The 27,208-nt window shown below is 40.8% G+C and overlaps 1 protein-coding gene across 1 annotated transcript in view; it reads left to right on the top strand.

Annotated features, from left to right (window-relative positions):
- DEPTOR (DEP domain containing MTOR interacting protein) overlaps positions 1-27,208 on the top strand; it is a 126,267-nt gene that overhangs the window by 32,549 nt on the left and 66,510 nt on the right. Inside the window, exons 2-4 of the mRNA XM_028090845.2 lie at positions 3,131-3,309; positions 4,355-4,478; positions 23,192-23,370. Of these exons, the coding sequence (XP_027946646.1) occupies positions 3,131-3,309; positions 4,355-4,478; positions 23,192-23,370 (482 nt within the window). The remainder of the gene's footprint in view (positions 1-3,130; positions 3,310-4,354; positions 4,479-23,191; positions 23,371-27,208) is intronic.

Here is a 27,208-nt window from a genome sequence, read left to right as displayed (position 1 = left end):
TTAATGCTCATTTTTAGAGTTCTGTATTTCTGACTATGAAATAAAAAAAAAGATGCTAGCACCATTATTGAATGTTTTTAACCGCAGTAACGTATCTAAAATGATCAGCATCTCCGGGATCCAGAGTTCTTTCCCCTCCATCGGATGACTGCTCAGTTTTCTAAACATGGAAATATACCAGGCCCTGGTGGGGCTGAAGGGAGGGCGTCTAGTGCTTCTCCCCTCCATGCAGGGTGGGAATCAGTGGGAATCAAAGAATGCTCAAGAATTAGCAACAGGTGTGGGTTCATGAAAGGTTAGGAATTGAAAGGTTCTATTCTGTAGTATTTAAAGATAAATATTACCTAATAATTTTTTTTAAGTTGGAAAGTTTATAGGAGGTAAAACTCCCCTTTTGGCTCATAACATATACCTCCTCCACCAAATTATATGGTAGCTTGTTCCATGTTTCAACTTCTAAATAAATTGGTCTTCATTATTCTTGGATTCCTGACAGACGTCACGTCTAAGAATTAATGTTTCTCATTCTGCCACTTGGAGCATGTTAAACAAATTACTCAGTGTCATTGTCACTGAATTAATTAGAAGGATGTGAGACTTTAGCACGCCTATGGGAACGTGTTTTTTATTAGGCTTCGTTTATTTTTTATTAATAATTACAACTCTACGTTGGCCTTGTGGTTTTAACATTACCTGCGTCAGGGAGCTGCCATGAGGATTGATGTCAATAAAGCAGTGAAAACAGTTCCTAGCGCACAGGAAGGGCTCAAATGCTCACCTTATCCTCATTAATGAACTTTGTGACTGTGTGATGAAGTAATTACCATGGGTATAATTATCCCCATTTTATCAGGGAGGATTCTGGTGCTCAGAAGTTTGATCTTCTGGAATTACTGGCAGTGTCAAGATGAGAACCAAGGGTTATATTCCTAGTCTTGTGTTCCTGCTTGCCCTCACAACGGACATTTTAGGGTTTAGTATTTTGATATAGGAACTTGGGAGGATGCAACCTTTGAGCCATAGACGATAAGTTAGCATATGTGGAAGTGCTTAGTAGAATACTGAGCATAGCGTCGGAAGGCAATGACCGTGATTCTTTTTCTTTCTCTGCAGTTTACAGGTGTTAGGATTCTCATTTCTATCCCCCTCTCCCATGCACCTGCTGATGTCCCAGCTGAGCATTTCATCTGCAGACTGGTCAGGTGCCTCCAGGCTTTAGCACTTCCTGGCTGTCTTAGGCAGCTCAGGCTGCCTTTACAGAGTATCACAGATGGAGTGGCTTGAACAACAGAAATGTACTTTCTCACAGTTCTGGGGACTAGAAATCCGAGATCAAGGTGTGGGCAGGGTTGGTTTGTCGGAGGCCTAGCTCCCTGGATTATAGGTGGCCACCTTTTCCATGTGTCTTCACGTGGTCTTCTCTCTGTAGAGGAGTGTGTCCTAATCTCCGCTCCTTATCAGGACACTAGTCATATTGGATTAGGGCCACTCTCATGACCTCATTTTAATTTAATTACCTTTTTAAAAGAGCCTATCTCCAAATACAGTCACATTCTGAAGTACCTGAGCACATATGAAGTACCTCATATGCTGAAGTTAGGGCCTCAGCATATGAATTTGAGGGGAGCACACTCCAGCCTGTAACAGTGGTCTAGCAAGGAAGAGATCTAAGCTTCAGAGCCCCAGTATGCTCCCAACTTATACTTGCAACCCCTGGGATATCAAAACCCATTAAATTTCATCAGGTCCACTCCGTTCAAAAAGCAGGCAAGAGTACAGTCTAGTTCCTTCCTTAGGGAGTAAAAGAAAGGAGGTTAGGGCCTGTTTTGTGCCAGGCACTGTGCTGGGTGCCAATGCTATTAATAGACATTATGTCACCCAATCTCAACATGGCCAAGGATAGGGTGAGCATAATTGCCTCCATTTTACAGAGGAAGAAAGTGGCCTCTTGCCTCGCTCACACAGTTACTGTGTGATTTACTCATGTGGCACTCCCATCTCTCGACGAAGTTGAGAATATGAGGTTAGGAGCATAGGACCATGTGGGCAAAGCAGGAAGAAAGCTGACCTCGTGTTTCAACCAGTTCAAACCCTTAAGAATTAAAAAGTAAGTGTAGACTGATAAAAGAAAAGAAACCAAGTGGAAAAAAAAATTAAAGGCAAGTTTAAGACTCCTTTGGAAAAAAGTCACTGAGCTCTGAAGGGAGTAAGGGAAGGCTCTGTGTCAACCACTTTTCCCCATACTAATCCATCAGCCTGTAAATAAATTGTATTGTCCCTCAGCTTTAATCCATCTCTCCCGGATATTTTGTTTATCCCTCCCTGGCGAGAGGTAGCACGATGTGGCAGTTGGGAAGTCAGACTCTGAAGTGAGACCATCAGGTGCAAATTTAATTTTCATCGCTTGTTAGCTGTGTGGCAAGTCATTTAATCTCTTTGAGGTTCTCTCTGCTGTAAGTTAAAAAAAAAAAAAGTGTAGATGGTAATAATAACTTCTGATGAGGTTGTTGCAAACATCTATGGAATGTGCTCTGATCAGCACCTGGAACCTAGTAAGCCTCACTGAAGGATTAGCTGTTGCCCCTATTGAAAGCAGGACAAGCAAAGGCCAGGATCTTTGTGCTACTTTCCGATGTAGGTCTCTAATGCCTGGAAATATGTAAAGGTGGTAGACACTCATTGGTATCTGTTACATAAATGCATGAATGCTGATGTGGTGGACCTTGAGCAATATGTGACAAAGAGAAAGTACCTGGTTTCAGCAAGTGTTCAGAGTTTTTGTTTGTTGTTTGGTTGAAGCTGTAAGCCCACTGGTGGCGGGATAAAGAGAAGGCATTCGTCACAGCAGGGGCGAGAAAGCTTTTCTCAGTCTTCCAAGTGGCAGGAGAGCTCTAGCTTGTCCAGTGTTGTTTTCCCCTCCCATTGACCTGTATCATCTCTAGATCTGGGGGTAGAATCATTTCTGGGGCCTCTGGGCTCTGACGGTGTCACAACCCCCTACTGACATGCAGGTATGTGAATGGCACTTTGATACATTTAGAGCCTCCACTTTGTTCCTGAGCTCTGGGATTGGCTTAATGATTTGTGTTGTCATTAAAATTCCTAAAGCGATGTCAAATTTTCTTTCCAGGCTCAGGCTGCATGAAGAAAAGGTGATTAAAGATAGGCGACATCATCTCAAAACCTACCCAAACTGCTTTGTCGCAAAAGAACTGATTGACTGGCTGATTGAGCACAAAGAGGCTTCCGACAGAGAGACAGCAATCAAACTCATGCAGAAGTTAGCAGACCGGGGCATCATTCATCATGGTGAGTGAAGTAGCCACCGACATTTGAGGTAACTTGGGAGGAAACCAAGGACCACATCTTCTATTCCAGATATGAACCTACCCATTTAGGAAATAAAACGCTTGGTCTCCTGTGCATCTCTCTGCAGTGATATTCCCTTCCTTCCTCTAAGAGATGTTTGGGTTTATTTCCATTTGCTTCTTCATACTTTTTCCTTTCTGTATCTCTTAGCAAGGTATCATATAGCTTCCAGTGCTTTAAATCATTATAAAAATGCATGTTTATTCTTTTACAACTTGATCAACACACTTGAGATTCATCCATGTTGATGGCATATCTCTTGTTTGCTCGTTTCTGCTGCTACGTATGCCATATATAATTACGCCATGGTATGTTTACCCATTCTCCTGCGGATGGACATCTAAGAGGTTTCTGAGTTTTTCTGTTACTCTCAGTGGTTCCATGAACGTTCATAAACACGTCTCCTTGAAATCTTTAACCGTGACCAAGACCTTCCACATGCTGTTGTCCTTTTGGGCTGGAATGCCTTTTGTCTTCACTTTAGCCCATTTTCTAGCCATTCTTCAGGTCTCTGCCTACACGCAAGCTCTTCAGAGAAGTGTCCATTCCCTGCAGCTGGGTTACTGGGGTTACTGGTTACTCCTTCTTTGGTCTCCCACTGCAGTGTCCCCTCACCTCATTCATTGCCCCCTCATGCCATATGTTAATTACATGCTGACATTTCTCTTTATCTCAGTAGACATCACATTCTTTGAGGCTGATGTCTGCCCCAGTATGCTCCAGAAGCATTTGTGGCATGAATGATGCATTGAAATCTGTGACCCTTTTACTAGATAATGATGGTGGTGATGACGATGATGATAGTTAATATTACTGAGCACTTACTTGATTCCAGGTACTGTGCTAAATACATGCACTAAAGCATAGATTAGTGTGCTTCAGAAATTAGGTAGTAAAACAAGTCTTAATTATCCTCTCACATCATTTGAGGAATTAAACAAGATTTTTTTTTCTTATTTGCCTCTCTGTGTATATTGTGTTTCAGTGTGTGATGAGCATAAGGAGTTCAAGGACGTCAAACTCTTCTACCGCTTTAGAAAGGATGATGGCACCTTCCCTCTGGACAATGAAGTGAAGGCCTTCATGAGGGGACAGAGGCTGTATGAGAAGTATGTCACACGTGAAATCCCCCACTGTGATCTTAACTTGTGGAGAGAAGCAGGGCTATTTCAGTCTTTTAGCATTCTGACTTCAGCCTGGCTCTTCCATGTGGGATGGTTACATAACTGTTCCTTTTAATATGGGAAAACTCGATCACTCATTTGCTTTTCTCTTTGCCAGAAATCAAGTCGATTTCATAAGATTCTTAAGAATTTATTTAAATAGAAAATATTTATTTTCTCTATTTGAGTCGATTTAACGAAACTCCAGAAATGAAAACAAAAGGTTGGAGCTTGATGTTTGCCCTCAAGGAAGGCAGCTGCCTATTTTCTCTTTTGAGCACTGTTGTATAACTTGGAGGTTCAGTCTTGCGAGTGGCTGGAGAAGCAGTGTCAAGTACGGGGAAGTTCAAGCTCAGGTCAAGAGATGAGTAGTGAGAGAACTTCAGATAGCAGGATGGTCTGAGAGGAATAATCTCTCAGCTCTTTGAAGGGAGGAATGCCTTGTAGTCCGGGAGTATTCTGTTGCTGGGTCTCAGATCTCCCCAGTGGTCTGTCTCTGACCTGATCTGCTGTTCCTGTGGTCTGTTTCCTATCCCAGCTCTCCTTGTTTTTTTTAAGAGCAGCCATTAGGGAAAGAAGTACAGGGGCAGGGCTCCCTGTCCTTAACTCTGGCTGCCTTTCAAATAGGTTGAAAATAGGTATTTATCACACAAAAGAGCCTACTGTGTGGTGGCTGCGTTGATGCATGGGGAGGTGGGTCTGGGGAGTCAGATTAAGTAACGTGATGATTAAGAGCCAAATAAGTTTGATTCTAGCCCTGTCACCTCACCTCTGTCAACCTCAGTGTCCTCTTTTATGACCTAGGAGTGGTGATGGTACGACCTCCTAGGTGTTTAGTGCTGTTGTGGGAATTAAAAGAGTAAATGTGTCAAGTACTTAAATATTTAGCTTAGTGACTGTGGTATGTTGTCAGACCCCAGAGATGATAGGCATTTCAGATATTAGTCTGATAGTGATGACCACCTGGAGCTGGTATTGTCCAGCCACTTAATGCCCCTATGTGTTACTTCTCCCCTCACTTGCTTTCTAAACTGAAATGTAGAAAATCCCTCATCTCCCGGACTCACAGGAATTCGAATGGAAGGGATCCATCAGCACCTCCATTTGTATACCTGATTGTGTGTATATGTTTTGTTCTGTTTTCTTTTTCTTTTTCTTTATTTTTATTTAAATTCAATTAATTAACATATAGTATAGCATTAGTTTCAGAGGTAGAGGTCAGTGATTCATCAGTCTCATATAATACCCAGTGCTCATTACACCACGTGCCCTCCTTAATGCCCATCCCCCAGTTACCCCATCCTCCCAGCCCCCTCCCTGCCAGCAACCTTCAGTTTGTTTCCTATGATTAAGAGTCTACCATTGTTGCTGTTTTCTTTTACTTTCTTAACTCCTTTTGGAAAATTCTGGCAGGTGTTAGATATTTAAATCACCAAGACAGTCCTTTCAAACTGTAAGATTCTAAGTTGTCAAAAACATACATGTCATTTCCATGGATCAACGTTGCTGTCTTTTTTTCTGTGTGCAGTTGGCTTTCCAGTCATTAGTGTTAAGTATCGCAATTTCCAAGTAAACTTATTTCTCCAAACTGCTTGTGAAATTAGTACTAGGAAAAGTAATTTAATCGGTACTTAACCTTGCATGAACTAGCTGCCACCTCGCAGTCTTGGCCCCTACGCTTCTTTGCTGGAACATACTTGGAACAAACTTTGGGGCCTTTGGAATGATGGCTCAGTTTACCTACTTGAACAGTTTTGTTTAGCATATATATATGTGTATATATATACTTAATCATTTTTATCGTGTTTCCCATATTTCCCTGGATATCTTTTCCATGAATCTCAGCATGTACTATTATTTTGTAAGCTTTGTAGCCTTTCAAAAATTATATGAAGCAGAAAATAGTTTTGTTCATAGCTCACCTTTTTAAGAATTTTATTTATTTTAGTATGAAGTTTTTTTCTTTTTCTTTTCTTCTTTTTTGCCAGGACACTTGCTTAGGATACCTCTAACATTTGTGAAAGAACGCCTTGCAAAATATATGTTCCTTTTGTTTTTTTCCTTTTAAGATAATAACAATCAATAACATTGGTTGGTTAATAACTACGTATCAGGCATCCTGCCTGACTAGTCCATTTGTTTGATCATCATAACAAACCCTGATTTAGATCAATTGTACCCATTTTATGGATGAAGAAAATGTGGCAGGGAGAGAGTCAAGCTCTTACCCAAGGTCACTTCACTAATAAAAACATCTGGGATTTGATCCCAGAAGCCCAAAGCCCAAACTTATTGCTACTAGGCTATTGATAAATCTTAGAAAGCATTTTTATTATTAGGAAAGATTTATCATTATTTATTATTTATGGAGATTAAGCTAATGAAATCAATGTTTTCTTCAAAATGTAGTTTATCTTAAAATGTGACATGAGGATTGTAAATAACCTGGTATGGAATTTTCTGTAAAATTGACTGAAAATAGTCCAAGCAGACATGGGAGAAGGAGAGTAAAGTGATTTGTCTTCAAGATGAATCTACCTATAGATTTAGGGACTAAAGAGCATAGGGAATATAATCAATGGTATCGTAGCCAAAAAAAAAAGAGAGAGAGAGAGAGATAAATCTATATGGTACTATGTAAAATGTGATAAAAACAATATCTTTTATTTGTAAATTGAGCTCCTTGGAGAACTTCTACTAGCTTATTTTATCTGAATTCTCTCAGTAGACTAATAATAGAATAGTAAATAATAATAGAAATAATAGCATAGTAAATAACAGTATAAAATACAATATAAAATAGATGGGACATTACGTTACCGCCCCGTTTCTCAGAAGGAGCTTCTGGGACCTGAGGCAGTAAGGTCATTTCTGTGTGATGGTGATACAATGTGAGAGGGTAGCAGGTGTGTAGGCGGCTGCTCTCCACACCCTCCCACCAGCTCTTAGAGGTCAGTGATTCATCAGTCTTATATAATACCCAGTGCTCATTACACCACGTGCCCTCCTTAATGCCCATCCCCCAGTTACCCCATCCTCCCAGCCCCCTCCCTACCAGCAACCTTCAGTTTGTTTCCTATGATTAAGAGTCTACCATTGTTGCTGTTTTCTTTTACTTTCTTAGCTCCTTTTGGAAAATTCTGGCAGGTGTTAGGTATTTGTCAATATTGTCTGGCTGTATTGTCAATATTTCCTTTTTGCTCTCTTCTTGCTTGTTTGTTCTGTGTTATTAATAGAACTTTGTGAAACCAGGTGGTTTCTGTCTGGGGTTTTGCTGAACCAGGCTGATTTGGGGGCACCTGGCTTTCTAACCTGTAGAGGAGTTTCTCGGTCTGCTAGTTCGTAGGACAAAGCTGTATTTCAAAACTAAAATTCAGTGACTCTGCTACCTCTTAGGATCCACATCGCTCCAGGTAATTTAATTTAGAGGTACTCAAACGAATACCAGCTAAGGGGCAAAAGCTGGCCCTTTCAGGGGGTCCCGCCATGAGGAAGGTTATGGGAGAGCTGGGGACATGAGTCCTCTGCATAGTGAGTGACAGTGGGTGTGGTTTTCAGAGTCACCCAGACCTGCTCTTCAATCCCAGCCTTCCAGCTGGCTTGCTCCGCGACCTTAAGCCAGCCACTGAAACTCACTGATCTGTAGTCATAAATGGAGGTAAGGCTGGGTCTCACTTGGAAAGGCGATGGGGAGGATTTTACAGTCTGCACATTGCTAAGCACAGCGTTTGGCACAGAGTGAGCACCCAAGAAATGTTAGCTGCTGCTGTTAGAGTAGTAAATCGTAATATAAATAAATGATACCTATTATTATTTAGCCTAGCACAGAAGTTAAGAGCCCAGGAGCCAGGCTGCCTGGGTGGGAATCCTGGCTCTGTGCCTCACTGGCAAGTGGCTTCACCACTCTGTGCCTACAATTGCCCTGCTAGTAGATGGATCTATTGACTGTATCCACCTTTCAGACTTCTTGTGGGGCTTAAATGAACTAACGGGATGTGTAAGGCACACAGGACAGGGCCTACCTCAGAGTATGAGTGTATCCTGTCGCTCATCTCCTGCTACCAGCTAGAAAGGGTGTGAGAGGATGTGTGCCGCTGGATCAATGCCCAGACCTTGTCATTTTGAGCAATTCAGCTGAGCACATTCAAGGCACAATGCACTTCCATCAACAAGCTTTCATCAAACCTTCACTATGGCCTGCGGGTGCCTAGAATAAGGCATGCCATCTCTCCAGGAGGGGCTTCCCGTTTCCCACTTAATTTTGCATGGGGCCAAATACTCCAGACACACAACGCATGAACATAACTCACATTCTCCCAAACAGTACAATTTTTACTTTTCAAATGAGACCTGCGTGAGCAGGATAGATATCCGTAACCGAGAAGAACAACGTTGAATTTGTGTCCGCTGCCGTCCTGTGGTAGAAGATATTTTAGGTGCATATTCCAAACTATAAAATTTGATTATCTTTCAGCAGTTGGCAAAATAGACCTCTTTAAAACACATTGAACTCAGGATTATCAAGTGCTCTCTATACTGATAAATAGAGGTAGCTATAAAGGAGAAAATGAGTTGAATGTACAATTTGGAATTTCCTTACTAAAACTAGTAGTTGAAACGTACATCTTAAACTAACCTGATTTCATTGTGAGATCTGGAGGGGACTTCTCCATTCTAATTTAACCTCAGTCTTAACATGGAGGTAGCTCTCTTCTAGGTCTGGTTCATACAGACATTAGTTTAGTTTTTCACCTGAAGGGCCTTTGGTTTCCTCGGCAGCAAGAGTTTCTCTCTCCAGCCACTAATAGTCTATTTAGTTGGCTTAGGGGTGTAAGCCTGACTGAAGAATCGCTTTAAACTCCCTGTGTGCCATTCGATCTCAGTTGTGTTCCCCCTGCTTCCTTTATATTCTCTCCTCCACAGCACCGAAGGGACATATAAGGGAGAAACTATATCCAAAGGGGAAAAGCCCTTTTGTGTGTTTTATCTTATCAGAGGTTTCTTTACCGCGTGTCCCTGGGATCTTTTTCCTGTTCCCGTCCAGTGCCTGGCACAATAAATATTTGTTGAATGAACAAAGGACTTTGCACGCTGTGATTGCTGTGAGCTGCTGAGCCTATTCCATGAAAGAGCTACAGAGAACTTGCTTTTAATGGCAAACAACAGTAGCCAGAGATTTACCTTGTCTCGCCTCCTTAGAGTTTACAAAGCATCTTATGCATTAACATGTTTGATCCCCTGTACAACTCCGGGAGTTAAACCCTGGAGACACAATTAATCCCACTGTAGAGATGGGGAACATGAGCTAGAGGGAGGTTTAATGACTGAAGTAACTCTAAAGCATGGACCTGGAGCAAAAAAAAAAAAAAAAAAAAAAGTCTTTAAGCTTTTGACTCCGTCTTGTTCCATTTCTGGGATAGAAGGGTTTTTCAAGTGAGATACTGAGTTCTATGAATGGATTCACATTTTGTGTTCAAAATGTGTTTTAATTATTCTGCAAACTTTAATAAAAATACTGTCTAATGGGCTATGTACAGCACTGCCGCAGTTTCCTTGTGCTGCCCAGTTTAACAGTGATTCATAGAATCTTGGAAGAAACGTTTCCTGTCTTCTTGGTTTATTTGACGAGTGTCAAAAGAGATTCATTTCTGTTCTCCAGATCCATCCTCTCTGGTTCCCGGCCCTCTGTGTGCCCCAGGAGGCTAACCTACATGGACTGAGGTCATCACCAGGCTCCATGGCCATTGCCTCAGTCCGTAAGGGGCATGAGCAGGAAGTAAGTGGGAGCGAGGACAGTGAGGTCAGGGTAATATTTCTCTGTTCCCTCCCCAGTATTGAAGGTCTCAGGTCCTGTCAGGCAGCCCTCTCCTTCCCCACATCTCTTTTAGGCTCTGGAAACTTCACTCCCTCCAGAATCCTCAGGCATAGAGTTGTTAATGATCACTGCAGTCTGCTAGTCTGGGAGCTTTCCTTGGTCATTGCCTTTAACCCTGCCCATAGCATCAGTAGCTCTTTTATTATGAACTACCTTTTAGCAGTTCATTTGCACATCCATGTTGTTTCCTGCTGGGACCCTGATTGATAAAGCCCATGAGACCCACCTGGGCACTGAACTGTGTTATCATGTAGCTCCTTGAGTGGGCAGGCAGGCAGAATTGCCCACTCTCACTCTGTAGAAAATTCACTTGCTCTTTCCGGTTTTTCTGAGCATGTGCCGTGCATGATGTGGTGGTTCGAATCGGCACAGGGTTCTCTCAGTCACCACTGTTGCACAAGTATGGAGTGTGGTTGGATTGGAGTGGATTATTTTGGCTCCCTTTCTGCCCCTCTTTCACCCTGGGTTCTAGCCCAGCAACTACAGCAGCCGTCTCTCCAAGTGACTGGGTCTCATTCTCTCCTGCTGGACCAGAAGCTCGTTGATGTCATGGACCTTGGTCATTCTTATTTAGGGAAGAAGTCAATGGTTAGCCCCTTTCTCTTTTTCCTAACCTGTGGCATGTTCAAATTTGAGTAAAACCAGGAGTAGATATTTGATCATTTAAGATCACTCTATTTGTATTTACTCATTCTAGGGTCTTAGTGTAGACATTCAAAGAATAAGAATAGTAAACATAGCCATCATTTACTGAACACTTTCTGCTCTAGGCACCATCCTAAGTATTTTTCACACATTATTTCACTTAATTCTTCCTACACCTCTTAAGAGGGAGAGAGTTTCACCGTGAATTTCCAGGTAAGGCAAGTGACTTTGAGATGGGCCAAGGAACATACTTTAAACCTTCAGTTGCTAAAGAGTGATCCTGCAGAAATTGTTCATAGTGCACGCTCTTCACTTTCCCACAATTGGCATTAAAAATTAAAAATTTAAATTTGAGTGAACCTGTAGAAATTAAATATCGTCTCTAATATGCTTTGAATACAATGACCCTCGCTTACATCTGCAATTTTTTTTAAAGATTTTATTTATTTAATTGACAGAGAGAGAGAGACACACACAGAGAGAGAGAGAGGGAACACAAGCAGGGGGAGTGGGAGAGGGAGAAGCAGGCTTCCCGCCGAGCAGGGAGCCCGATGCGGGCCTCGATCCCAGTACCCTGGGATCATGACCTGAGCCAAAGGCAGTTGCTTAACCAACTGAGCCACCCAGGCGCCCCAACCCTTGCTTACATCTGGAAGAGATCAAGAACTCAGAGTCCTTTCTAGAGGGAATAGCTTATTTGTTTTTAAATGTTGAAGTTCTAGAGTGAATGGATCAAGGGCGTGAAGAGGCTATGCCAGACATTCTGCCGCAAAGGGGAAAAAGAACACACACAGAGTAGAAGAGGGGACAGGACCTTCTGAGAGAAGAGGCACATTTTGGAGCAAAGTAGAAGTAGATGTTTTAGGAGTGATACCAGAGGAAGGTGTGGCTGGGCGTTTTTAAGGAAGGAGAGTATTCTTACATTGGAGGCTTTGTATGGGAGCTCCCCTGGGTAGGTGGCTTTGTCTTTAAATGTCAAGATGAATCCAGGAGGTGTAGTTGCTACATTGTTTATCTTGCTTTATTTGCTAAATGAAAACATCCCTACTTAATAACCATCTCTTCACACAGAGCTGGGGAGTGTAAGCAAAGACATTGTTCCACCAAATTGACAGAAAGCATTTATTAATTTCAGAGCTTCTAACAAAAGAATCTTTCAGACCAGAATGAAAGGCAACCCAGATTTTTAACTTTATTAAATTTAAATTTGTAGTTAAACTTTAAACTTTGACTACAAATTTAAATTTATTGAACTATAATATACATAAAGTACACATTATCCTAAGTGTGCAGCTCTGTAAATTTTCACAAATTTAACACACTTATGGACCCACCATCACCCAAATAGTATTTTTTTAAATTGTCCTCTGTAGGCTACCATAATTTAATATTCTAAACAAAATTGACGTTAGCATCAGTGTTAGCATTCATTAGAATATAAAATATCTTTTTAAGTGATTAAACTTCTTTGGCTTTTATGTGTTTCATCTGTCACCTGAATGCCACTTCCTCTCCCCAGATGCCTGGAATTGGTTCTTCTGGTTAGTTTGAACTGTTGTACAACCTGATGAGGATTGACAAGAGTTGACAAGGGTCTATTCCCAGGGGTGTGCGTATGTACCTCTGTGTATCATTTGTTCACTGCTACTTTGTGACAGGTGATATTCTAGACACTTTTATAGATTAGCTATAGTTTTTACAACCCCATTGAGGTAAGCATTATTATCTTTATTACATACAATAAGAGATCCAGGATCATAGAGCCCAACAACAGCTTGGAAATCATAGTACAGAGATTCAAACCCAGGACTGCTTCTCATTGCCCCCCTCTCTCGAACCGTTTGTGCTAATAGGCAAGAGCAGAGGAGCAGGTAATCAACCAGATCACTCCTAGATTCCTTGCTTCCCTTTCGTATCTGTAGACTTCTAACTCTATTGTGGCATTTATCTGTCTTGCCCATAGGTTTTTAATGTTTGCTTTTCCACTGGATTGTAAACAATTAAGCTCAAGGGCCATGTCTTTTCATTTCTGCATCTCTTGGGATATAGAAGATGCTCAATAAATATTTATTGAATTAATGAATGAATATGATTTTTAACAACTTTATTGAGATGTAATTCATATACTATATAACTGACCCATTATATTATAGATGTTAATGGTTTTTAGTATATTCACAGATACGTGGAATCATTACCACAATTGTAGAACATTCTCATCACCTCAAAAAGAAGCTCCGTTAACTCTTATCTATCACTTCCCTATTCTTTCATCTATCCCTAAGCAACCACTAATTTCCTTTCTGTCCTTATGGCTTTTTCTGCTCTGAACATCTCATATGAATGGAATGATAAAATGCATGGTCTTTTGTGCCTGGCTTCTTTCATTTATTATGTTTTCAAGGTTCATCCATTTGTAGCTTGTATCAGTACTTCTTTCATTTTGTAGCCAAATACTATTCCATTGTATGGATAGTTAAGATTTTCAGTTTCATCAGTGGATGGGTATTTGGGTTGTTCTACTTTTTGACAATAATGAATAGTGTTGCTATGAACATTTGTGTACTAGTTTTTCTGTGCACATATGTTTTCATTTCTTTTGGACATATAGTGAGGAACAGAATGGCTGGATTGTGTAGTGGTTTGAGGAACTGAGAGATTGTTTTCTGAAGTGGCTGCACCGTTTTACATCCCCACCAATAGCGTATGAGGCATCCAATTTCCCCACATCCTTGCAAACAACTTGTTAATATCTGACTTTTTTATTCTAGCCAACTAGGGGGTGTGAAGTGATAGCTCATTGTGGTTGGTTTTGATTTGCAGTTCCTGATGACCAGTGTTGCCTAGCATCTTTCTATGTGCTTATTGACCATTTGTGTATCTTCTCTGGCCTGTTTAGATCATTAGTCCACTTTGAAATTGGGTTATTTGTCTTTATTATTGAGCTTTAAGTGTTCTTTATGTATTCTGGATGCAAATGCATTGTCAATTTGCAAATATTTTCTCCCATTCTGTGAGCTGTCTTTTCACATTCTTGCCGGTGCCTTTGAAGTATAGGAGTTATAAATGTTGATCTAGTCCAATTTGTTGATTCTTTTGTCACTGGTGCTTTTGGTGTCCTATCTAAGAATCCTTTGCCCAATCCGAAGTCTTGAAAATTTACCCTTATGTTTTCTTATAAAAATTTTATGGTTTTAGCTCTTACACTTAGGTCTTTAATATATTTTGAGTTATTTTTTTGTATAGGGTGTGAGGTAAGGGTCCAACTTCATTTTTTTTTTTTTTGCATGTGGCTCTCTAATCATCTCAGCACAATTTGTTAAAAAAAATTCTTCCCATTGGGTGGCCTTGGAACCCTTGTTAAAAATCAGTTGACCACAGATGCATCAATGATTTTAACAGTGATTTTAAATCTGTTTTAAGAGTGGAGTCTTATGATCGTACAACATAAAATCTTGGTTGGGAAGAGACCAGAGCCTGTTTCCCTTCCTCTTTCACACCACTTCCACAAAAGTACAGTACAAAGTGGTCCTCCTGTCACCTAGCCCATGAACATGCACAAAAGTAGAACCTACTTGTCATTGTGTTCAGTTTTTTAATCACTTTCTTACCTTTTAAAGTATATATATTTTCCCTAGTTGGTATTGTCCTCAGTTTGTCTTCCTGGCTTCCTCTTACGTCTCCTAAGGCTCTTTCTTTACCTCTTTTCTTTCTTTGTTTTTGGCCTCAAATGTTTCTGTTTTCTAATAATTATGGAAGCATTCAATACAAATAGTAACCATTCCCTTAAAAGGAGACTTATAATTTGTTTTAGAATCCAGCTTCCCTGGACAGTTGTTGGAAAAGGCTAACAGGTTGGAATTGTTTTGAAGACATTGTAAAAATGCTCGGCTTCTCATCTTCTTGTGTAATTTTCCAGTTATGAAACCATAGCTGAATGTGGCCCTTTTAGGGCAGCTGTGGCCTTGCAGTTGTACTCGGCTTCTGTCTAAAGCTGGTTCAAGTTCTGAAAATTTTTACTACAACAACACTAAAAGCCACGGGCAATGTGAAAATTACAACTTAGGTTCCAAAATATCAGTCTCTTCAAACATAAAACCAGTGGTGAAACTTCTAGTTTTTCTTCCAGCAGATTTAAAATAACAAGCAAAGAGGAATTTCACCTTTCAAAGACAAATCACCCTCTCTATTCCTGTTGCTTATGATATTCTTAGTTTTTCCTCAGTTGATTAACAAATATTTGTTGAGCACTTCATGTATACACCTTCCCTAGGCTCAGTTTTTTTTGTTTTTTTTTTTTTAAGAAATAAAAACATTTAAGGCATGGTGTCTATATTTCAGAAGCTTCTAGCTTAGCTGGAGTGCATTAAAAATTGAATGGATATATAAACCATGCACTGATTTAAAGTTCAAAACAGAGAGAGAGCTGTCTAGATTGTACTTTAGTTGGGATAGCTTCAAAGAGGAGTTAGTACTTAATCCAGCCCTTTAAAACAGAGGCCCACTGTGTCATTTAGCACCTACTGCAAATGAGAATCAGGTAACTTTTTGCCCTTTCCTTCCAGCTACTGCAGTCACTTCCACACAGGACTGCTCCTGAGGAATTAGGGCTGGACTTTAGCCCTCCTTTTACCTGAAGCCAGGTTTCCTTCTACAGTGAACAACCTATATCACTGTATGGTGAGCCCCCTCCCCTTCGGAAGAGTAGTTTGGATTTCTTCAAGAAAGAAAGGAGAGGAGATGTGAGGGAACAGCATGAGTAGGGAATGAAGATGAAAATGAGGATGTTCAATTCAGTGTATAATATGAAGACGAAAGCAGGAGTGAAAGCAGATAAAAGATATTTGTTGGCAAAGAATGTAAAATGCTGTTTTTTCTTTCTTCTCACCCTTTCCGGTATGTACTGTTTTTACTCACAAGTATTAAATGAATAGTTTTCTGATTACTAGTTCCAAGTATAATTATTATGAATATTATGTCAATTTATCTGTGTAACATCTGTTCTATAGATAATAGCATAGTACTTAAAAATACCAATGCTCATGTAAGCATTTCTACCTAATTAATACCTTCTTTCTAATCACAGAAGTCAATGTTATACATTCAAACGTATGTTGGGAGCATACATGTAAATATATAATTTATACATTGGAAGCTACTTTATTGTATTGGGTATTAATATAAGCATTTTGTCAGGAACAAGTCATCCAGTTAAATATAAACTTAACCTTGGGGCACGTAGGTGGCTCAGTCAGTTGAGCATCCAACTCTTGGTCTTGGCTCAGATCATAATCTCAGGGTCGTGAGATCAAGCCCCGCATGGGGCTCTGCACTGAGCTTGGAGCCTGCTTAATATTCTTTCTCTCCCTCTGTCCCTCCCCCTGCCACCCTTCTCCTGTGCATGTGTGTGTGCATGCTCTCTCTTTCTAAAAAAACAAACAAACAAACAAACAAAAAAAACAAAGCTTAACCTTTAATATAACTTCTTTATTGATTGATAGCATTTTCCCCAGTTACAAAAACAGTACTTTCTCTCTGGGGAATAATTTGAGTAATAGAGTATTCCATTAAAAAGAAAAGAAAAATCATTCACAAACTACCCCCAGGAGTAAGAAATTCTTTTAATATTTTAGTGAATGAATTTTTAATTTTTAATGGTTATCATGTATATAAAGTTACATATTTTGCCTTTCAAAATAATTTATCATTATGCTAACACAGGACTTTTTAAAAAGCTATCTTTCTAAATCCTAAAGCACCTTTTTGGCCACATAGCCCATGGGTCATTGTGACTCTCCCTAGCTTGTGCCCTTGAATATCATTTACCTATGTTCTCATGTTATATAGGGCCTTCTCAACTATTTTGAATTTTTTTTTTCAATGCACAAGGAGATCGCTATCAGCTTACTTCTATTTCTGTTCTGGCCCCTAAATGTAGCAGTTCCTTCTATTGTAATGCTGCCTTCCCCTTGGATTAAAGTGAGTCTGGGAAATCCAATTCAGATATATATCCAGGAAAGGTTGAAATCGACTCACATGCACAATCAAAATCTGTTGCATTCATGCTTACAGGAGGCAAGGATTGTTAATGCCTAGCACCGTATTTGTCATGTGGCTTTATGTCATGATTATAGGCCAGAGCAGGACAATTTTGACTAAAACTGAATTTGTTCTATAAAATATAAGAATTTCTGAGCATCGTATACACTTCCGATTACTAATTAAAATAGAGTTGTTATTCTTGTCTGGAGAAACGGACACGGAATCTTAATTCATCTTGCCACAGAGGGTTTTGATTTGATCAAATAATGGCTCCATCTAGAAAACTTTTATCATCTTCATAACCACCAACATGATCATCATCATCACCACCATTATCCTCTTCATCATCATCATCACCACCATCATCATCATCACCACAACATTATCATCATCATCATCACCAACATCATCATCATCATCATCATCATCATCATCATCATCACCATCATCATCATCATAGCTAAAATGTATCCAGTGTTTCAGGGGAAGCTGGAACTGACTGAAGCATTTCATGCATTATCCCACTCCTGCTGCAGAGCTCCCCAAATAGTCACCCTTATAATCCCCAGTGTACACCTGGGGAAGCAGGGTCATGCAGTTAACACATATGCAGAGTGAGGATTTAAAGCTGGATTTGTCTTGAATCCCATGTTTTTAAAACTATCCTATAAGTAAAGTAAAAAATACTAAATGAGGAAGAGAAAACACACAACTGTAAATGAGCTATAACTATTGAAATTGGCCTTTCAGTTGGTTAATGAAAATAAATCAGTGTGGTACCTGCTCTCCCAGATGGTTCCAAATATTCCCACCTCTTCCTATGCACGCATGTTGCTCTTTCCATGAAGAGGTGGTGCATGTATCCCCTCCCATTGAGTCTGGCCTGAGTTTGATGGCTTTAATAAATGCAATTCAGGGCAGTTGACACTCTGTGACTTCAGAGCCTAGCAGTTAAGAAGGCCTGGTTGGTTGATTGGTTTTTGATGAGTGCCAAGATAATTCAATGGAGAGTGAATAATATTTCAACAAATGGTGACAGAACAACGGGATAGCCACGTGCAAAAGAATGAAGGTGGGCCCCAACCCCATGCCTTACAGAAAAATTAGCTCAGAATGGATTATGGAACTAGATGTAAGGACTAAAACTGTAAAACTGTTAGAAAAAGACATAGGAGCAAATACATTTTCCTGGGCTTGGTCCAGGCAGTGGTTTCTTAGCTGTGACACCAAACACACAAAGAACAAAACGAGAAAAATGGAGAATTTGGACCACTTCAAAATTTAAAACTTTGGGGTTACAAGCAATATCAGGAAGAAAATGAAAAGACAACCCACAGAATGGGCGAAAATATTGGCAAATCATATGTCTGATAATGGACTTGCATCCTACATGTAAAAAAGACATTTAAAATTCAAAAATAAAAAGACAAGTAACCTAGTTTTCAAAATGAACTAAGGTTCTGAATAGACATTTTCCCAAAGAATATGTACAAATGGACAATAAGCAATTGAAAATATGCTTAATATTATTAATCATCAGGGAAATGGAGATCAAAACCACAGTGAGATACCACTTTACCCCCACTAGGATGGTGCTAAGAAAAACAAGTGGATGGTAGCAACTGCTAGCGAGGATGTGGAGAAATTGGAACCCTCACACTTTACTGGTGGGAATGAAAACGTTTCAACCACTATGAAAACAGTCCGGCAGTTTCCCAGAAGGTTAAACAGAGTTACCACGTGATCCAGCAATTCTACTCTTAGGTGTATATGAAGACATATGTCTACACAAAAGTTGTATATGAATATTCATAGCAGCATTATTCATAAGAACCAAAAATGGAAACAACCCAAATGTCCATCAACTGATGAATGGATAAACAAAAATGTAGTATATCCATACAATGGAATATTATTTGGTCACACTAACTGTGGAAGGAATAGAAGACTAATACATGCTCCAGAATGGATGAACTTTGAAAACATTATGCTAAAGAAAGAAACCAGTCACAAAGGGCCACATGTTATATGATTCTATTTCTATGAACCGTCTAGAGCAGGCAAATTTGTAGACACAGAACACAGATTAGTGTTTGCCTAGGGATGGGGCAGTGGGGAAGTGGGGAGTGATTGTAATGCGGTTTCGTTTTGGGGTGATGAAAATGTTCTAACATGGATTGGAGTGATGGTTGTGTACTCTGTGTATAAATGCTGTTGAATTGTACATTTTAAATGGGTTAATTGTATGGTAAGTAGATTAGGTTTCAATAAAAACCATAAACAAGTTCTGGTAGCATCTGCCTCCTCCCTCTTGAGCTCTGTATCTCAACATCCAGCCTGCCTCACTGGACAGAGAGGCTATGTTGACTCAGGAGCATGGCAGCACCAGACACCTAGCCCTAGCCACCACCTGCCTGTGAACGCATGATGGACCCCTAGCAAGAGTGATAGAGGAACTGCCCACTTGAGCCCCAGGCAACCCAAGAATACTTAGATATAATGAACTGGTGGTTGTTTAAAAGCCATCAACCTTGAGGATAGCTTGTTACATAGCAAAACATAATTGGAACAAGTAGTAAGTCTTGCCTTAACACTATGACCACATAGTAGTACCAAAATCAAATCCCACGAAAGTCTTTATCTTAGAGAAGAACCTGTATAGGGACATTATTTGATTTTAAGAAGAAATGAAATAAGGAAGAACTAAGGCTGGCGGGGACAATGTTTTAAATGGCAAGCTGAATCAGTGCAGGAGGGCCTGCCAAGTGGTCTCTTTCCTAAAGCTCACATTGGCAATAGCAGCTAACCACCCACTTGTCCAGAGGCCACCAGAGACTTAGCAGGAGCTCTAGAGGTCTGGCAGGTCATGTTTCTGGTTACAAGAAGTGACACAAGTAAACCCTCTCCACTTGTCCTCCCCACACCCAAAAGGAAAATCGCTGAGCTAGAAGGGATGGAGTGTAAAAAAGAGAGATAAAAGCCTGGTGGGTCCATCTGTGTCTTAAATGGAGACTCTCGACAGGGCAGGAATTCTAGATTCCCAATCCTGTGCCCAGCCATGACTTTTATATAATAGGACTCTGAAGATTCTTCTGGGAAGACTGGAGAGAGTGCAAAGGAGTTTCCCTTGTCGTTTCATAGCTATCGGGCACAAATCCATCCTGCCCTGGGATAGACACCATGATTTATTAAGTAGTGTAAACACTTTGTATATACCTCATCTTTTATACTGTAAAGCTGCTTTATTCACACTCATAGATGATTTTCACAATCATGGGTGAAAATAGGATTATACTCTGGAGAAAAAGGAGGCTGAAACAAAGAAAAGTGGCTTGTTTTATATCTTACAGCTAAGTGATCTATTCCGAATAAACTTAAGTCTTCAAATTACTAGCCCCGTGTCCTTTCCACAACAGAACTGGGCTCTAAGTCTGAAAGCACTGAAATTGCAAATCCTGTGAATGGACATTCAGGTATGGAGGTTCATTTACCCCAAATGAAATGATTTATGAATATGTATAACGTGCTTCTTTGCATGACCTTGAGCAAGTTTCCTACCCGCAACATTGAATGCTATCATTCAATTTTTTCTCATATGGATGTGAATTACATTTTGGAAATTCAGATATAATTGACATATAATGTATTAGTGACATTTTTCTCATGTGGATGAAGAGGGGGTTGGATCACAGTGATCTCTAAGGGTTTTTCCTGTTCTAGAATGAAACGGTACATCTTGTGGTGCATATTATTGTTAGTTTGAAAAGAAATGATGGTTTTTAAAAGAAAGAAACTTTCACACAGAAGACAGGAACTTATCAGGAATCATTTTAAAAGAGGAAGATGACACAATGATTTTGGCATTTTATGGGGTTTCATTTTCCATTGAACCAAGTTGTGGGCAAACATGGGCCCTACCCTATTGGAGCTTATGATTGAGTAGAGGAGGTAGTCTTTAATCTGATAATCACACAGACTGTACAGGGAACAATGAGATGGCCTAATGGAGACCTGAGGATAGCTGAGATAACAAAGGATGAGGAGTCAAGTAGGTTTAAGGAATAGAATAGTGGAAAGGTGGGGGAAACCATTCCAGCTGCCGGAATGACATATTCAAAGGCCCTGTGGCAGATGAGGTATGCTATGTTTGAGGAGCTATAAGAAGACCATCTCTGAAGCACAATGAGGTCAGAGGTGAAAATGATCCTAAAGGGGTAAAGGGAAAGATAATGCATGCATTAGAGGCCATATAAAGGATGTCAGTCTTTATTTAGCCTAAAAGCAATCAGAAACCACTGAAGTGTGTCTTCAACAGGAGGAGGATATTATCAGGTTTGAGTTTGGAAAAGATAAATTTAATTGCTATGTCTGGACTTAGATGCTTGAGGTTGGGTTGAGAACAAGAGTGGGTACATAGTGAAGTCTAATGAAGAAACCATTGTAATTGGGCTAAAGGTATTGGTATTATGGACTAAGGTAGTGGCAGCATTGGAGATGGGAAGGCCTGGACATATATGAGTATAATTTGGGACATAAAATTCACAATTCCTATGACTGCCTGGACAAGGGGATAAGGAAGATGGAGGCATAAAGGATGCTGTCTTGTTTTCTGGCGGGATGATGGAAGCACTCCTTGGCACAGGACTAGGTTTGGGGGACGAACCTGAGTTCAGGTTTGGGTTTGTTGATTTTGAGGTGTCTTTGAGATGTCCATATGGATACAAAGGCCCGGAGTTGGGAATATAGTCCTGATCCAGGGACATAAATTTGGGGATCTTTGGGGGCATGGATGGCAGTTGAAGCCAGGGAAATGAAAGAACTTCCCTGAGAGACTAAGCAATGAGAAAAGAGGTATCTGGGGAACCGAATGTCAAGAGATTCCAGCCTTTAAAGTCCAGGGAGACAAGGAGGAGCCAATACAAAGGTAACTGCGAAGGAGGTAGGAACAGAGGGGTAGGAGGGAAACCAGGAGAGGGTAATGCCCCTCTGGGGGAGGGAAATGGTCAGTCGCATCTAATGCTGTTAACGTCAACCAAAATGCGGATCCACGAAATGCCCATCATATATGGATGCAAGGGAGACTACTCCAGCCCCAGCAGGAGTTTTTTCGGAGGTGTGGTGAGGACAGAAGCGAGGGCAGTTGGAGAACGCTGGAGAAGGAGGTGTGAGAAACAAGCTCTGTGGGGACGGGGGTGTTGTGAAGGAGTGGCTTATGTCAGTTCTGGCTGCAAATGCCGCAGACTGGGTAGCTTAAACAATCAACTCTTATTTCTCAGAGCTGGGAGGCAGGGAAGTCCAAGATCTAGGCGCCACACAGATCTGGTGTCTTGTGAGAGCCCTCTCCTTGGTTTGCAGACAGTCTTCTCCTTATATCCTCCTTAAGAAAGAAGGGGGAAGCAAGCCCTCTGTCTCTTCTTGCAAGGGCAGTAATCCCGTTGTGGGGGCCCCACCCTCATGAAATAACCACCTCCCAAAGGTCCCAGCTCCCAAGATACCATCACACTGGGCATTGACATTTCAATACATGAATTTTGAGGGGACGCAAGCATTCAATCCGTAGCAGTCGTCTTGTTAGCCCAATGGTTTGTGAAACTGAGTGACTCCTTTAGGAAAGAAATACTAACCTTTTTAGAAAGGTGGAGTGCGGCTGGGTCAATAAATTGTCTTTTTCAAGGTGGCGAAACTGAATGCAGTCTGCTAATGTGGGTTTTGGATTACATTTCCTGGTTTGTTTGTTTTTTCTTTCCTTTCCTTTCCTTTTCTTTTCTCTTCTCTTCTTTTTTTAAGTAATCCCTACACCCAATGTGGGGCTTGATCTTACAACCCTGAGATCAAGAGTTATATGCTCTATCGACTTGAGCCAGCCAGGCACCCCACCAGTTGTTTTTTTTTTTTTCCTTAATTACCAGGAGAAAATGCATCTTGTTCACTCCTGAAGCAGGTCCTTCTGTTAGAAATTACATTTGTAACAGCACATGATGGCCACATCTGTCTAACAACTTTGCCGTGAGACTTCACAGGAACCTAGGATGTAGGATTTCAAAGGAGCTATTTTCCCTCTATGTAGGTTTATTTTTCTTCCCTTCCTTCCTCCCAGGCTGATGAGCCCTGAAAACACACTGCTGCAACCCAGGGAGGAGGAAGGGGTCAAGTATGAGCGCACCTTCATGGCATCTGAATTCCTGGACTGGCTAGTCCAGGAAGGAGAGGCCACCACGCGGAAGGAGGCAGAGCAGCTGTGCCACCGGCTTATGGAACACGGCATCATACAGCATGGTGAGTGTGTGGGGCAGCGTCTGCCGACGTAACAAGCAATCCTAAAGTCTGGTGGCTTACAACCACAAGCATTTATTTCTCACTCATGGGTCTGTAGGTCAGTTGTGCCTCTGCATGGGCTTGGGCTCGGCTTGGCCTGTCTCCAAACTGGGCTCAGGTTCAGCTGGGCTGGCCGTGCATTCTCATGGTGGGACCCAGGCTAAAGGAACATCTACTGTCTGGGATATAGTGTTTTTATAGATGAGGGCAGAAGCTAATGAGGGTAGGCAGATCCGTATAGGGTCTCCAAAAACTTCTGTTCGGATGCGATTTAACATCCTTAACACCCATGTCCAGTTAGCTACAGCAAGTCACCTGGTCCAGTCCTGATGGGAAGTAGATGCTCCTCACAAAGTTGGTTGCAAGGGGATGATGAACATTTGCTGAACCATGGTGCAAGCTGCCACAATGAAGAGCTCATCCAATAGGCCTCATAAGAGTTTGACTTTCCTTTTAGGGCTGACTCATAATGATGATAGCATAAACTATTGGTTAAGAATGATATCAGTTATCTATTGCTGCATCAGGAATTACCCCAGACATTAAAGGTATAAAACAATAATAAATGTTTATTACCCCCCACAGTTTCTGTGGGTCAGGAAGTTGGGAGAGGCTTAGCTGGGTGGTTCTGGGGTAGGGTCTCTCGTGAGGTTGCAAAGATGTCAGTCGAGGGCTACTGTCATCGGAAGGCCTGACCGGCCACAGGATTGACCTCCACAATGGCGCACAACCTCACGAGTTGGTGCTGGAGGTTGGCAGAAAGCTTCAGTCCATTGCAGTCTGGACTTCTTCATAAGGCTGCTTGAGAATTCTTAGGACCTGGCAACCTGGCTTCTTGCGGAGGGAGAATCTAAGAGAATGTAAGACAGAAACTACAATATCTTCTAAGTGAGCCCTGGAAATCACACAACTGTCATTTCCTCAGTACTCCACGGGTGACCAGGTCAGCCCTATTCGGTGTGAGAGAGGACAATACAAGGGTGTGAATACCAGGAGGCAAGGATCACTGGAGCCATCCCAGAGGCTGGCTATCGCAAGAACATAGGCTCTGGAATCCCAACGCCACCAGTTATAGCTACTTGCCTTCTTTCATCTATAAAATGGGAATATCTACACAGGTGGTTGTAGGAATAGATGTGGTAGATATAAAGCACTCCGTTCAATGCCCTGATCTTAATAGGTGCTCAGTCAATTTATTAACATAGCTGCAAGATACATGTTCTGAACAGTGAGGACAGGGCTGAGAACCAGGTAAGCCTATCAGCCTAAAAGTCAATAGGAAAGGTAATACTTGAGTCATTCTTTTTTTTTTTTTAATTTTTATTTATTTATTTGTCAGAGAGAGAGAGCGTGCACAAGCAGGGGAAGTGACAGGCAGAAAGAAAAGCAGGCTCCTTCCTGAGCAAGGAGCCTGGTGTGGGACTCGATCCCAGGACCCTGGGATCGTGAGCTGAGCCGAAGGCAGACGTTTAACCAACGGAGCCACCCAGGCATCCCTACCTGAGTCATTCTTGCTGTGAACTCCCGTACCTCTACTTCTGCACAGGCCTCGGATTTCTATCCCAAGGTTAGGAAGATAATAATAGAATTATAGAGATGAAAGACACTTTCAGAATTATTTGGAGCAGTGTTTTACAGCTGCAGATTGCAACCCTTTAGTGGGCTGTGAAATCAATTTAGAGAGCCATTCCCAGCATGACTACTACCCAAAGTATGGTCTAGGGACTATACAGTGTCACCATGGGAGCATGATAGAAACACAGGAATCTCTGATCCTACCAAGTCCTGCTGAATCTAATCTACATTTTAGCATGACCCCCAAGTGGTTTGAAGGCACATTAAAGTTTGAGATGCACTGGACTGGAGGATTTAACTAGGATAGAAAATATCAGAGCATAGTTTACGTAGTAAGGTTAAGTATTGTTTTGTAAAACTTTGATTTCAGTAAGATAATTATATAAACATATGGACATATTCATGTGTGTATTGATTTGCCACATACCAATTGTTACTGTGTGCTGGGTCAAGTATTTTGAAACCCATTGACCCAGAGGCATTGATCAGAGAGGCACTCAAGCCACTCAGTATATTCCAGGGTGGTTTCTCCTATGTGACCTTGCCATGATTAAACTCACAACCGTTTATTGATGGCCTCATATGTCTGCTACTGTGCTAAGCTCACTGAGGGTGGGTAGCTGGGTAGAAAGTAGGGTGCCCATATGGTCTCTGGCCCTAGACATCTTAGAGTCTTGTTGGGACTCGAATGTGGAATAGAACCAATTAGCGAACAGAAAAAGTACTGTACATTTCATTTATTTATTTTACACCCCGTGGCAGGCACTGTTCTAATGATTTCATTAAATATTGACTTATTTAAACCTCTTAAACTCTTTTGAGGCAGATATGCTTTTTGTTACTATTGCTAAATTTATTTTATTGTGATAAGAACCTACCATGAGGTCAATCTTCTTAACAAACTTCTAAGTGCCCAATATAGTATTGTTGACTATAGGGCAGGTGTTCTTATTCTCATCGTTTTACAGAAAAGGAAACCAAGGCACCAGTAGGCTAAAGATTTTGTCTGAGGCTGCTTGGGTAATAACATCCAAATGGGTATTTGCTAATAAGTGTGAACTCAGAGTTGGTAGGAGTGTGGGGCTTTCCACACTGAAAAATGGTGCATTTGGGTTAGAGTTAGTTCTGTTGTCTCTGCTATACACAGAAAACTTGGTGATACCAAGTGCCAGAGAAAACCAGCTTCTTAAACTACAGTTTACTGACTAATACTGTGACATCTGCAGAGCAAAGAGAGAGGGTGCCAGGAATTGTTTCCAAATGACTTCCCAGGAGCTAGTAATTATACTTCAACTACATTGTAATTCCGTAATGCTATCACCATAAAACTCTATAAAGTTGTAATGTAAAGGATAAAAGAAGGCATTACTGAGAGCAAATATTAACCCCAGAAGTTTGCTTTCCACAGTTTCAGGAGGATTGAATATTCTCTATATGTAGACGTCAGAGTATCTGAGGAAGTCCCAGTTTCCCAGTCCAGCAATTCATTGCTAGATTACAGGTTCTACGTTTAAGTTATGAAAACGTGGCCACCTCGTATGTGTATCTTAGAGCTAATGACAAATACAGTTAGTGTCTTAAGCAAAGCTCTGAATTCTCCAGCTAATAGTTAACTTCACAATTTAAATATTAAAGAAAGTCAGACATTAGGTTATCCAGAAAGTTTCTGGGTAAGTGTGGTTCCCTAGATTGAAACCAGTAGACATAAAAATCAGTCTTGCTATGAAATCCTAAACTAGCTTCATTTATAAATGGTGAATAATGTTCTGTAATCAAGACAGAACGTGGAGATGAATCATTAACTTAGAAGCCTATGTATGTATTGTGTGTGTGTGTCTGTGTGTATATACGCACACATGCGTGCATATATGTATATATTGGTACAAATGTATGTATGTTGACCACATATGCACATATTTATCCAGCTTTTTCATTTATTAAGGTTTGCTGTATACCAGGTACTGGGCTAAATACTTTATAGATTTTAATATATTGTATATTTAATGCGTATATGCTTCACATATATGAGATATAATCTTATTAAATTTTCACAGCAATTCTGTGACATTGGTATTATTATTGTTATTATTATTATTATTACAGTTTTACAGTGAAGAATTCAGAAGTGTAGAGCCCTTAAGATCTTTTCCCAAGGGTGTATAGCTAACCAGTAACTACCTCAGACAGACATTTTCCTTGGCGCAGGATGTATGTAACTGGGTGT

Source organism: Eumetopias jubatus, unplaced genomic scaffold (genome assembly GCF_037043125.1).
Source record: "Eumetopias jubatus isolate StellerSeaLion01/CBP00866 unplaced genomic scaffold, mEumJub1_p1.0 scaffold_4, whole genome shotgun sequence".
NCBI lineage: Eukaryota > Metazoa > Chordata > Mammalia > Carnivora > Otariidae > Eumetopias > Eumetopias jubatus.
The sequence above is the reverse complement of the archived record's forward strand: the minus strand, read 5'-3'. Positions and strand labels throughout refer to the sequence as shown.